At 36.5% G+C, this 13,603-nt stretch overlaps 2 protein-coding genes across 8 annotated transcripts in view; one reads left to right on the top strand and one right to left on the bottom strand.

Annotated features, from left to right (window-relative positions):
• The window catches only part of LOC113674835 (gamma-aminobutyric acid receptor subunit beta-2), a 20,395-nt gene extending 13,123 nt beyond the window's left edge, over positions 1 to 7,272 (top strand). For 4 of the 6 annotated variants that reach the window (XM_089197666.1, XM_089197667.1, XM_089197668.1 and 1 more), the window contains 8 exons: positions 397 to 476; positions 569 to 636; positions 1,266 to 1,483; positions 2,246 to 2,328; positions 2,615 to 2,755; positions 3,249 to 3,463; positions 3,846 to 4,013; positions 5,512 to 5,933. In XM_089197666.1, coding sequence (XP_089053792.1) covers positions 397 to 476; positions 569 to 636; positions 1,266 to 1,483; positions 2,246 to 2,328; positions 2,615 to 2,755; positions 3,249 to 3,463; positions 3,846 to 4,013; positions 5,512 to 5,778 — 1,240 coding nt within the window. In that variant the 3' untranslated portion in view covers positions 5,779 to 5,933. Of the gene's footprint in view, positions 1 to 396; positions 477 to 568; positions 637 to 1,265; positions 1,484 to 2,245; positions 2,329 to 2,614; positions 2,756 to 3,248; positions 3,464 to 3,845; positions 4,014 to 5,511; positions 5,934 to 5,990; positions 6,168 to 7,158 lie in introns of those variants that run through there. The other 2 variants (XM_089197671.1, XM_089197669.1) reach the window with 2 other exon arrangements.
• Positions 6,504 to 13,603, bottom strand: LOC113674833 (glycine receptor subunit alphaZ1). Of its 2 annotated transcripts, none has more exons than XM_089197664.1 (10): positions 13,506 to 13,603; positions 12,027 to 12,108; positions 11,332 to 11,417; positions 10,742 to 10,809; positions 10,292 to 10,509; positions 9,994 to 10,076; positions 9,619 to 9,750; positions 8,587 to 8,801; positions 7,840 to 8,190; positions 6,504 to 7,435 (listed from the first exon to the last, which is right to left on the bottom strand). In XM_089197664.1, exons 2-10 carry the CDS (start codon positions 12,095 to 12,097, stop codon positions 7,235 to 7,237), a joined length of 1,425 nt encoding a protein of 474 aa, XP_089053790.1. In that variant the 5' UTR covers positions 12,098 to 12,108; positions 13,506 to 13,603; the 3' UTR covers positions 6,504 to 7,234. The 2 variants fall into 2 exon arrangements, with proteins under 2 accessions (XP_089053790.1, XP_089053791.1); XM_089197665.1 differs by lacking the exon at positions 13,506 to 13,603 and adding an exon at positions 13,315 to 13,442.

Below are 13,603 nucleotides of genomic sequence, written 5' to 3'. Positions count from 1 at the left end.
GGTCCAAGCTCAACAAATCATTTGCGACTTTGCAAATTATTCTACGAATCACCTGGTAACAGCCCCTGTAAACGTCATTTTTTTTGGCAGGAAATGAGGTGGGAAGCGAATCAGTGATGAATCAATAATTCATCCCTTGAAATAGTGAAACGTTTTCGCCCCTAGTAGAAACCAAATACGAAGTATTTATGTGATGAGAAGAGTTTAAAAAATATAATTTACGGAATACCACGTGATATGACATGAAATTCTTTAAGATAAGATTGTAAGAAATGTATGGCGGACGGTGTTGAGAATCGATACTTAGATCCCAAGAGTAAAAATGTGAAATGATTGTTGCTCCCTTTTTCTTGAGCTGAAAAGAAAAGTACCATCTTCAATTTTTCATCTTTGCAGTTATCAAGAAACCGCAGAAAAGCTCCATGAAATAACCGATCCTGATACTTACCACAAATATCTGCGGCCGTATCACAAAGGTGAAATACTGAATCAAAACATTTTAAGGTTCTGAGCTTTAACAAATTAAACCTGATGAGCAAACAAGAATTATTTTTGTGGTAATCAACAGGTTACGCAGTTAATGTCACCGTCAAACTAACTGTGGTACATTTCGTAGCTGTAAGGGAAATGAACGAGGTATGAAAAACTAGGCTTATTGTAATCGAGTTAATAAGATTAATGACAAATACAGAGGTAAATTTTTATTTTTGTTAAAAAAGTGGGTCCTTATGTCCGGCAGTTTCGGAGTTTTGATTGGTTCAGCCACCATGCTATAATCTGAAAATTATCCTTGGCGTGCACATTGTATGGATATAATGATCACATGACCAAAAGGAGCGAGAAAAAATTATTTGTTTTAGTTTACAAAAACGTCTATAGCGTATAGATGCATTGACTAATAAATTGATCCACGATTAATTAGGAAACGTGATATATCATGATCCGCTTTTAATGAGAAAGATTGAAACTGCACCATGCCTAACTCCCTTTTAGTTGCCTAAGAAGCCTCATCCTCTTCTACTTTTATAGAAGATTTTCGTTCCAGTTTGATGGACTTTGTTAAATATAGTCGAAACACTCTAAAGGAATAATAACTGGTTATTCTTAATGCCAAAAGTAATGCTTATCCAGGTAAATCGATGCGATGGAAACAAATAGACATTACTGAGTGAAACACCACAAGTATTACTGTGTGGGTCTTTTAAAAAGGGTCAGATATACATGTAACAGTGAGAGAAGATCATTTGCTGCTGTTTCGCACACAGGAATTTTCCCTAGACCTTGTGATCTGGCAAAAGTGGATGGATGCACGGTTGAAACATTCGTTGAATTATTCCATTACTTTGCCTGCAAACGCCAAGCACCTGATTTGGCTCCCTGACACTTTTTTCTTGAACGTGAGAAGTGCTACTGTGCATGACGTCATTTCGGAAAACAGCAAAGTCTCAATAAGCCCCGCGGGTCTCGTAACTTACAGTTCAAGGTAAGTATACTTTGCAGTGAAGTTGTGAAGATAAATGGAATTCCCTTTATGGAAGAAGATATCACATCCGCTATAAGGTGAATCGAAAAAGTTCAATTCCGCGTTATCGATAGCAACATATATAAACCACAGGTACATTCAGCCCGTTTTTGTGAAATGAATATAAAAGATCGACTATAAGCTTCTCACTTTAATGTAAGTGGGAATGGCTGCTATAGGCTTATTTAATTTGTCCTTGTTGGGAAAGTTTCACTGTGACAGAAGGAAACTCGTTTGAAGGAATTCTAAAATGAGTGGTATCCAAGTGTTCCCAGTTAGAGTCTACCCATGACTTCCTGACTGGTCCTTCGAATATCCTAACCATTACACGCTTACGGAGGCTCCTAAATCAAGCTCATCTGTCACACATCCTTCACAACGGTAGAGCCTTAATAAAACTGTTATTCCTTTGGGTTATGAAGCAACTTATGATGATTTACGTGAAACCTGGTGGTATTTACGGAATGAAAAAAGAATCGGGATACTAAAATCAGATTTAAAGAATTTCGTTGCTTCTATTTCTTATTCAAAGGTACACTTCTCTTTGCTCATTTTTAATTGTAAAATTAATATGATGAGTGGTTCAACTTTATTTTTAGCCACAAAGATGGGAAGTGTAGATGAATAGACATCCTCAGCTTCACCTGGTGGTTTAAAGCTTTTTCTTTACATTTACGCATAGACCATGCTCATAAATCTAGAAAAATCCATTTTCTTTTACAGAATAACCATTAGTGCAGGATGCCCTATGAACTTAAGGGACTATCCAATGGATGAACAGATGTGTGACTTAGAGTTATCAACTTGTTGAGTATTCAAATAAATGATTTTATCCATTGTATTAAGTACTGCATATTCCTGACATCAACGAGCAAACCACTGCTTATGCACATTTTGATTTCCATACAGTGCATCGGTGGTTTGAGAAAACTGTTTAAAGTTCTTTGTGAAAATCGAGAAATTTCAGTAAAATTTGACTAATTTTTATTACTCGGGCATTTTCGGGATGTGTCGAAGAGACTGTGCCTGCTTTGCTTTTATGGCCGCTATATTTACCATTTTTTTTATCTATTGAACCTCTTTCCTGTTTAGATGCATATACTGAAGAAAATCTCGAGTTCAGGTGGTTGAATAAAAGTCGAGATGATCCGATAACTGTCAAGGACGAACATTTAGCCGAATTAGCGCTCATCGACACTGAAACCTTAACCAAATATGAGGTTTATGCTGACGGTGAGTAATAACGAAATCAAACTTGATTCTTTAGCCAGTAATTCGAATTAAAAAGAGCATAAATTGTATAATAACATTACAGTATTCTTTAAACTACTCTCTCACTTCTCCATAGAACAGACTCATATCTGAAAACGATGCTGTCGCACAGAATTTCAAAACTAATGTTTGCCAAGCAAATCTGCTTGCTTGCTTGATTCTGCGGAAAACAATCGGATTGCCTGAAGGGGTTTCCGAACAACTTCGGAATTCTAGTTGAGGTGTTAGTATAACAAAGTTTCTCCTCACCGTCATTGACTCTTTGCCTATATTTAGTAGTTTTGTCCCTGTGTTCTCCACAGAATCACTTTCTTATTGATTTCATAATCCAAGACCTGGATTTATTTTTAAAGGAATTATAGGATCCTTAAAGTATTTACCTATCTCAATTTTAAGTTGTTTTTGTACAAATCAAATTATGGATTATCAAGTATTGATTTTCGACCTGTGTTAGGATCACATACAAAACTCGTGGCTCGTTTTTGGTTCAAACGGCGTCTGGGATATGCACTTCTTCAAATCTACATCCCTACTATCATGCTTGTGGTCTTGTCTTGGTTTTCCTTTTGGATTCCTGAAGAATCTGTTCCAGCCCGTGTAGCGCTTGGAAGTACAACTGTACTTTCTATTGTGACATTTACTGGCTCATTCAGGAGTTCTCTACCAAAGGTCTGTTATTAGCAACAATCCTTGTCCTTGATACTTGTATTTTATTTTAATTTTTTTATTGTTTTTATTTTACAAACTGGCGATGGGCATTGCATATAGGTGTCTTCGTTAGTCAACTGTAACACGAACTTTTAGTGAGTCTCGTAATAGTATACTTTCAGTTTATTGATTATTTCTGGAGTCTTATTGTGATTCAGTTTTAGCAGAGATCCCTTATAGTAAAGCACACTTTTAATTGCTGTTCGCAGTTATTAAACATTAAGAAACACCATCAGATTTCCGCGATAAAATCTGCATCAAACTTGCCTAGCTAAGGTCATATCCCTTATAAGGAATCATTCCGTAAATAGAAGTTACTCGTGCTGTATTTTTCACATTTCAGGTATCATATATAAAAGCAGTGGATGTCTACTTTATCGTTTCGTTTGCATTCGTTTTCGCGGTAGTCTTTGAGTACGTTTTAGTTTTGCTTAACACTGGAATAAAACGCCAAAGACGTGTCAGTAGTACACATCTCTCAGGAAATAACAATGAGGCAAACGGCTCAAAGGTAATACTAGCGTTTCGCTTAGACACAGCTTTTATCGAGGCATGTATACAATCTCTTCTAAAGAGATAAACTTATTCGTGGAAGTTTATGAAAATGGGGCCTAGTGATGAGAATCTCTTCCACGAATAAATTGAAAACCAACTTCTCAACCAAAAGAACAAACCTAAACCAGAATCTTTTCGGACACTTTATCGTTGACTACATTTTTACTGCCTATTTTGAAGAAGAAAATCTTGACCAATCTATCAACTTAATTAATTTATTTCATTCAGCACTTCGGTAAATTTACTTGAGAAATTTGGAAACTTCAGCCACCTTTGTAGACATCAATTTATTTATAAATGGTAGCGGCTAGAAAATGTGAGAATTATTAAAAAATCGTGACTGTACCGACTCCTTTTACAAATGCCTCTAAAGCAAAGAGAATTCCATTGGTATTGACCCTCTTCCTCAACAATCTTGCCCTCGAAAAACGTGATCTTAGTTGACTTCAAACACTCGTTTCCTTGTGAGAGACAGGAATATTGTTAATTTTCCTCTAATAGAAGTTGTATCAAAACGGAAGGACTCCTAGTTATTTTGAATGCTCGCGCACGCAAAGAAGTACCGATCCATTCATCTCTTATTATTTTAAAGACAGATAACATTTGGACTTTCTCTCCGCCAAGGCAAAACTGAACAAAATTTACCTTTCAAGCTGCACCTTCTCTCCCTCGGGAAGAAACAAACGTTTCTCATGTAATGAATCCCAGTTTCATTCAATACCACGTTAACCTCACTGAATCAAAACACAACCCACCATCCTCCACTTTGCTGAGGCAAAACTGTTACAGTCAAAACTGTCTAGGAGGCCTATCTACCTTTATAAACTTATATTTAATGACCAAAAAAATTTTTTTAATGTTGCGCGCGCTCGCTATTTAACTCAAGAAGCTAGAGTCGCTCTCGACTATCGACTCGAGCGACTCTTACGCTTCTTACGTGCATAGTAACCTCTCGCATGCATCATTATATAATCCTGTAGTGTAGTACACTGATACATTTTAGCGCAAGAGTTACTTTTTTATTACACCAAAAATGTTTGTGTAGACAAAACAAACGCGCGAACGCAAAAATTAGTCATTACATTTGCTTAGACATTACTTTAGCTCAGGTCTGCAGCGCTCACCCTTAAAAAAGTAGTAAACACAGAATTGCCCAATCAGACCACGTGCTCTACACTGGTTATGTTATAACATCGGAAAGTTGCATTTGTTGAACTATGTAGTGAAAAATATAAGCGAAATTTTGTCTTGCTTGTAAAGCAATCCAAAGTTTCCCGCGTTATGTGACCTACCTTTGCGATGAATAAATTATTTTTAGCCCTTAACGATGTTACACGTACACAAACCATTTTCATCCTCTTTGTGTTGTCTGGACCATGATCGACTTTGGTGCATTCAAATGTTGAAGTTGTCTTTAACCTTCCGACATCCTTTTTTTTTTCTTTAAATGACAGATAGACGTGTTTAATAGCATACAAGAATTGCAGGATATCAAAGTAGAGAGTCTGGAATCTTCGAAAGAAAAGTCTAAGAAAGGGAAACATAGCTCAGTAAGGAAGGCCAAAGAGTATATGCGCTATGCTTTTGTAAGGAATGAAGGTAGCTCAATTGACCGAGTATGTCGTTATCTTTTTCCTTTTTGTTACGCTGTATTTAATGCGGTTTACTGGGCTTATTATGAGTTGTCGACATTTGGAAAGCATCCACCTTCCGATATGTAACAAGTATGTGACTTCAGATAACACTCGGAAGGGTTAACATTGAAGACAGATTAAATAGATTCACTATACGCATGCTTTGTTTTTTCATATTACTTACCAGGATTTTATTCATCGAGGTTTGATAGGTGCACATTACATTTAAGACAGTGGTTACCGATCATGTGTATGAAGATCAACTTAAATTATTCAACCACCTGATATTCCAATTTCAGTGAGGATTGCACGATCCCTGGACTTCGCCGTTTAGAGTTTCATGGCAAAATTCAAGAACCAAGAGTTCAGTATCCTCTTTACCACCCCTAACACGGCTAGGCGATCAAAAGTTTCGATAAAACCTACTGGCCATTCTGTCTAATATCAAAATACCAATTAAGCTACAGAGATAAGATTTCGGAAAGAGTCTGAGAGTTCTAAAGAAGGTACGGCCTTCATCCTGCGTTGAAAAGAGACACACGGTGTTCTCCGACCTCACTGAGACATAAATTCTAAACCAAGAGAATACGAACTCTTTTTTCTAAACAGTAACAAAATAAAATATACTTTTGAATAGGTTAGTAGTATTAATAAGAAAAACTATGATATTTCCTTTTCATGGTATGAATAATTTCGTTTGATATGGAATTAAGCTTTGGAAGAGCCGCCAGGCGTCTCTAAAAGTGTTGCTCTTTGCCTCCTGCGAGTGGTGGTGGAGAAAGTGATTTTTTTATGCAATTGTAGTTGCTAACTTAAATCTGAACCGATCTTTATTGTTAAGTACACCAACAAAAGATAATTACTCAACGGCAGCATTCGGATTCCGTAGGACTCGGCGTCAATGAAGAAAGTGGTAGTACGACTAAAAGATCCAGTGTACTCATCATTTTAAAATTCTCATACATTCTAGATCTGTAAAGGGGAGTTTGAAGGATCTCTTTCATATGTATGAATTTGAGACGGAATCGAAACGAAGATAGCTGATAGCGCTCTAATTGGACTGTTTAATATTTGCTCTTCTCTATGTTTCAAAATAGCATAAAGAAAAACTTAAAGACTTCTTTTAAAACTTTCTTCTTACAGAACATCACTTTTAAAGCGGGTCACGTGAACAAACTCAACCAAAACGCATTATAGGAGACGAACAATAATTCCAACTAAATTCCATTGAACCAGTCATTACTTAGAGCTAAATAAGTAGCGATGATAAAAAATTTTCGTGAAATCCAATGTTCGCTTCCTGTAATCGGATTGGTCAGTTTTGTTTATACAGGGAGCACCGGTAATGGAAATCGCACTTTATTTGGCCGTTATGAAAAACCTTTAGTTAGTGTTTCTCATGTTACAGATCTTGCTTCTTAAAATTTCTATATCTACTTAACTTGCAATCAAATAATTCAAACGAAGACTACAACGAAACTCTCGTATCCTAACCGATGTTGCGTAAATTCCTTCTCGTTTCCAAGACTATATATCAGTACTCTCAGTTTGAATATCTGAAGTAATAACCAATGTTGAACACAAAGAAACTCAAAGGAAAAATTATTCGGGCAATCCTGTCAAAGATATCCACCTCACTATTTGACCCAAGAGCTAAGCAGAAGCTGGGGATACATTGTATGATGGTTGTTCTGGGTGGATTGGTCGTGTAAGGACTGTGTTGGATAGCTGGTCCAGGAACGTTCTGAAACAAAATCACACGAAACAATGGATGTCAACTGTAAGAATCTCTCCTGGGCTTACATTCAAGACATTATAGAAATATGTTGAGCCATGTAAGCATCCATGGACAAGTTTGGTTTTTATATGTCTGTAAAAGTCTTGGCTTGTGGTTATTTACATAGGAAGAATAAGAAACGAGTAATTTTTGTTATTGTTATCGTTAGTTGTTGTTGTCATCCGGGCTTTTCTTTCACTTGTACGATCAATGTAGAAAGGTTTACAAATTGATAGTTAAAAAATGTATTCCCACTCCTCAACCAACTTCTTCCATAGTCGTCAAAGGTTCCTCATTTTCATGTTTTATAACGAAAAATTTTAAGTATTCCTAACGATCGGCCTGCTCTGTCTGCGTTACTCAGTACTGACCTGACGTGGGTAAGAGCTTCGAAGGACAGATTTCGGTGGTAAACTGTATGACGATACTGGACGCACTGGTAAACTATACGAAGACGGTGACCTCTGAGGTGGTAGGCTGTGTGCTGATCTCGAGCGAGATACAAGGGGAGTGTTTGTATGATTTGGAGCTGCATTAGCACTAAAATTTTCTATCTCCATTTCCGCTAATGCATAATCTTTTGATGATGAATTTTGTTTCTTCCTTGCCTTCATTCGTTTTCTTTCGCTATGCATTAGAACTGCTACGTATTCTAGTAGGACACCAAAGACGAAGATGAAGGAGACAATGAGATATGAGTCGATTGCCTTGATGTAAGAAACCTTTGGAGAGATAACTATAGCTTTATTATTACTGCCTACGGACATTTTTTTTGCGTGTGTGTGGACATGCGACCATGCTCTCTTTCCGAAAATGATCTTTGCGCGGATGCAAAATTTTTCCAGGCTAAAACCAATCATCTCATACCTCCTCTAATTCACTATATTTCCTACAACAACCAAATGTGGGGAGCTGTTTTTAACACTTCGAATGTGATTGGATGAGAGCATTCCTCAACATTACAACAGGAAACCAATGACCAAATCTGGGAAAGTGGTGGCTGCCTGCAGCCAGAACTTTCCAATTATTTCCCTTTGCCTCTAAGTCATGCATCTTTTCTATCAAAAAGATGTAAGAAGGGTAAAAGTAAGATTAATGCAAGAAAATCATTACCTTACCTTAGGGACAGAATTTCTGAGTGAACCCATGAGTGTAACAATGGTCAAAACTGTGGTAATCCCAAGAGCAATTCTCGCGGGAACTGCGTCTTTAGAAATCCAGAATGACAACCAAGAAAGAACGACGATGAGGAACGTTGGAGAATAGATTTGAATGAACGAATATGCCAGTCTTCTTTTGAAAACAAACTTTGCGACCAAATGGGTGTAAGTACCTGTAAAGATAAAAAATCTTCAGATTGCTACATTTACTGGAGGCAAAACAAAACAATAAAGTTCTATACAATACATATATCGAACAGGGGCTATGACTCGTTCAAAATGTGCATGCGTCATGAAATGATTAAGTGAATTACAAACATAATTTGAAATGAAGTATTTTGAAATTATTGATAGTGAAAAATTAAATGAAACCATGATTCTTGAGAATACCTTTCTTAAGGTTGCATTGAAATTCACTTAGACTTGCTGAGTTATCAACTTAATTCAACAGCAAGTTAAACTTGGTAGAGCTAACATATATCCATCTCCCTAGAGATTATAATTCGTTTTTCTTAAGCTAAATGGGGATTTCACATACTAAGGACCATCGCGATATAGACTCTTATAAACTGACCAACTCGTTCACTCCAGTGTAACTTAACTGATGAAATGGAAGTTTAATTAATTTACTTCTATGAACTATCCATTATTTTTTGTCGTCACTAAACAACGACTACTTCAACTACCTAAAGTAAATCTTCGTGCAACATAAAGAGGGTAAAATTCAAAGGAGACATTTTTACGATTTAAGAAAACTGCACGTGCTTTTGTAATTAGACTCATAACAGTATGACACGTTTTAAACAAAATTGCCAATCTTGAAAAAAAGATCTGAGACAGTATAAAAAGGCATATCTACTTACTTTGGTTACAAAAGAAAGTACTCTCACTTTGAATTTGTAATTAATGTTTTCGAATCACTGGTTTGGTTAAATGAATGTGAATCCATGGGAAAAGGTGAATGAGGAAAAAGACTCCTTAAAGGCATACCTATGACGTATTTCACAAGCTTGCGCTCACTTTGCGCATTAGCCAGTTCGAACTCTGACATTTCATCGTCCAATATTATAACTGCATTCTCGTCGTCCCAATGGTAATCCATGTCATTAATGTCATATGAGTCTAGAAAAACCAAGAAAACAATAAATTGCCGAATACGTTTTGGAAAATAAGGGAAAAAATAGTTCAAGCAAAAACAATGAACCAAGTGAACGTCTTAAATGTCAGAGCTGATTGAAATCTAACATTTCTGTCGATTATCATTGTATTACCCACCGAAAAAGTGATGAGGACATTTAAAACCAAGACATCCTAAATAAATTTACAAAGAAATTTGTCATAGTTAGAAAGGTTAATAATACTCACAGCTTAAAATTTCAAGAACACACGTCTGAGTGTCTAGTGGATACTCTCTTAAATTCATCCTACATGACGCAGAAACTGTAAGCCTTTAGGATAAGAAGAGAAGGAAGACGAAAAAGTCAATCGTTTTTACAAGTGGGGTGACAATCTCAAAATGTACAACGAAGCCGGATTGACTTCACGAAAATGATAAGTTTCTGGTTATTTAGAGGTTTAAATTCTTAGGAGAGAGATCAAAATATAACGTTTCGCGGTTCGTTTCAAAGGATACAATTGAACATTTAGAGTAAAAGCTTCTCACCTCTCACTGAGTTCAATATCCCCGTTCGGTTTAATCACAACTCTGCTATTAGCAGCAGGAACATGGTGAAACTTGGCTGTCTTTACATTCAGAAAGAAAGTGTCTGGAAGCCAGAACTTGACCTTTTCACTTCCAGAAAGAAGAATTGGTTTCTTTAGATCATGCCTCAATCGTGGGTCGTTCCAAGCTTGCTTGAAAAATATATCTAGGGTATATTCCTATCAAAGAAACAAACAGTTTATGAAATATATGTTTGTGTTGTATTTTTTCCTAATTCACAGAGAATTTTCTAAATTAATCGCTCAAAAAACTCGTAAGTATGATGGAAAAAATACATCAGCTGGACTGAAAAGCTGCTTGTCCTCCATACAAGTGCATTCCTCACGAAGGTCGCTCTACAGCTGTTTTCCTCTACATTTCAACATTTTAAAAAATCACTTTGTCACGTACCATGTTTATTTCCTTTATTGCACCAAACGAAACGACTGTCATGTAAACTGAAATGTTCAAAGGTGGACCTGTGGGGAAATGATCTCACTGATGAGATTCAACAACAATGCTTGTGCCCTCGGACTTTATTGAATAATTGTCTCAAACAAGTACCTGGACAACTGACTGACTGAACAACTTACTGACTGAACAACTGACTCACTGAAAGACCGACTGCTTTCTGACTGATTGAATGACTGACGGAGGGATGAGCTTAATGACTACTGTGTAAATAAGTAATTACGTGACTGAGAGTCTGCCCTATCGAATGCGTGAATGTTTGACTAACTATGAATTGAAGAAGTTATTGACGAACTGACCGGCTGACTTAGGGAAAGACTACAGTTGCAATGACTGACAGATTGACTTACCAACTGATTGTCTGACGAACCTAATACATTGGTGACTGGCAAACTGGATAACTGGTGGACAGACAAAAACTTTGACATAAAGAACCACTGATAGCCTGAGTGATTGACAGGCTGACCTATAAACCGACTGACTCACTAAGTCACTGACTGAAAGTCTAAATGAGCAAAATAGCACCCTACCTTCGTGGTAGGGCCGTATCCGCTTGTCGTATTTAGGAGTTTTCGAAAGTGAGTCGAGAACTTTAGTTGTGTTCTCATAACTTCTTCTAAAGAGACAAATTCATATTAAATGACGCTAATGTGACACAATGGTCGAATGTTTGTTTTGTGCAATAATCTTTTTTTTAGCTAAGTAATGTGACTTGACTTGCAATGGTTTTAAAATGGTTTAAATTCCCCATTGGTGATTAAGTGTCATTTTTACAGTAGACTGGCTGCACGATAATTACAAAGTTTTATTTTAACGTTTTTGTTGGATGTTCTGTTATGAATTGGCTCAAGTCAATCTCCAGGGTTATTCCTTTTCCCAGTTCTCGTCTTGTTTGTTCACATCGCCGAGAAAACTCTCACCCGTGAAAGTACGGGGGAAAAAGAGGGCTTCAGAACCACAATTCGGCTCAATATTAAAAATTTTCACACCAAGAAGTTACCTGAAACTGGAAGAACTCTCGAATACCGTTTGACAAGATGAAAATAGACCAGAATAAAAGGAGTTAACCAGAGATGAACGAGAAAGTTGAGAATGGAGAAGATTGACAAGAGTTTTGTGCGAAAAACTTGAATAGTTTAGCGTTAATTTTTTTAAACCGAACACATCGGGAAGCAACCGTGATCAAAATTTATGAAGATTTCTTTGCACAGCAAGTGTTTCTTACCTTCCAAAGTCTTTGCTTGCCCGTGACGACAAGAAAAAGATTGCTGACATAAAAATTGATATCTTCCTCATCACTCACTCAGCTGTAAGAAAAGGAATAGTTTGAATTACTGCTTCAAAAGGTATATCTATCAAATAAATTTGACCGAGGAGGATTTTAGTGCCCACAGCTGAAAACAACAATCCGTTCCCGCGATGGCCTTTGCATATTCCCGTCATATTTGCACATATATGATATTTTCTTTATAAGGGGGGGGGGGGGGGGGGGAGAAGAGATGCACGATTGAGGATGAAAACAATAACGAGGGATCTTTTTGGTTGGAAAGAAAGAAAGAAGAGTTTTCAATCTGTGATTGGTTTTTTACATCTCGTTTTTCTTTGAAGTTTAATATCCACAATTCACATTTATGCATTAACGAATCCGACAAAGCTAGTTGTAGCACTTCCTTGCAATCTCTTTGATCGTAGATAATGGTTTTATATATATATATATATATATATATATATATATATATATATATATATATATGTATATCTATATAGACAAGATTTACTCTCAAACACCGGAACACCGGTTGTATTTCGGGATGGCTTGTCAAGTGGCATAAAAACTTAAAGAAAAGACATCAATTTACCTCGTGCGATGAGAGATGTACATATGATCTTGACCGACTCAAACACATGGCTGAATCAACGTCTATTGCTCACCCGGCCCATACACACACATTCGAACGAGAACTTAACTAGCAATCGATTATACTGACTGATTTAAATTTCTATGTTTACCAAGCGGAGATGGAACAAAGGCATTAAAGTAACAAAGCTTTTGTTCTCAACAGTGTAACGCTTATGATTTTGGTTTTACAACCTGGGTGTACTACGAAAAAACTCTTTGAATTGTGGTGACTACCAGTTTAAATGAGCATGAAACTTTCATTGATTATCAAATCCCGCTTATCTGAGAAATAACGACAGTGAAATCCAGTTGAAACCAGCATTATTTGTGTCGTTTCGTAAAGTTTACTGACCAGCCATTTTGAATGTTCAAAAAGGTTTAATCGCTTGTTTTAATCCTTTCGTCGTTTTGAAAACTAGATTTTCCACTGAATGACACGATATAGTATCTACATCCTTAACGAAGGTGCTGCTCTATTCTCCCGGATAAGAGAAACTTTGTGTTTTTTCAAAAATGTTTTTTTTTTATAGTTATTGAGAAGCGCAAATGATTTACCCTCAAAAATTTCCAGAAGGAAAATATTAATCCAAAGACAAAATAAAATAATTTTTACCATTTAAGTACAGTCGTCTAGAGAATCTTCGTAAGCGTGTTTCATCTCACATAAATTTTGATATTTTCTTGTCACGTCTCGTCATTGATTTTGAACAAAACTGATTGTAAACAAGCAATCCGTTTTCGTGAAACATTGCCTCGTTTTCCAACGAATAAACTCTCATTCCATCATATATAAAACGTACTCACTCATCATTTCAAGTAGTTTTGCCCTTACGATCCTTTTAACGACCTCGTTATCTTCGTCTATTACTGTTATTTTCTTCATTATATTTTCTAGTACCTGT

This window comes from Pocillopora damicornis, chromosome 2 (genome assembly GCF_964200805.1).
Source record: "Pocillopora damicornis chromosome 2, jaPocDami1.2, whole genome shotgun sequence".
Taxonomy (NCBI): Eukaryota; Metazoa; Cnidaria; class Anthozoa; order Scleractinia; family Pocilloporidae; genus Pocillopora; species Pocillopora damicornis.
Note: the sequence above shows the minus strand (reverse complement) of the source record. Positions and strands in the feature narration are given on the sequence as shown.

Coding starts and splice junctions, on each gene's coding strand:
- LOC113674833 (XM_089197664.1), bottom strand. CDS start 12,097: ATGAGGAAGATATCAATTTTTATGTCAGCAATCTTTTTCTTGTCGTCA. Junction 11,418..12,026: donor GCAAGCAAAGACTTTGGAAG/GTAAGAAACACT, acceptor TTGTCTCTTTAG/AAGAAGTTATGAGAACACAA. Junction 10,077..10,291: donor GATATTGAACTCAGTGAGAG/GTGAGAAGCTTT, acceptor CTTATCCTAAAG/GCTTACAGTTTCTGCGTCAT.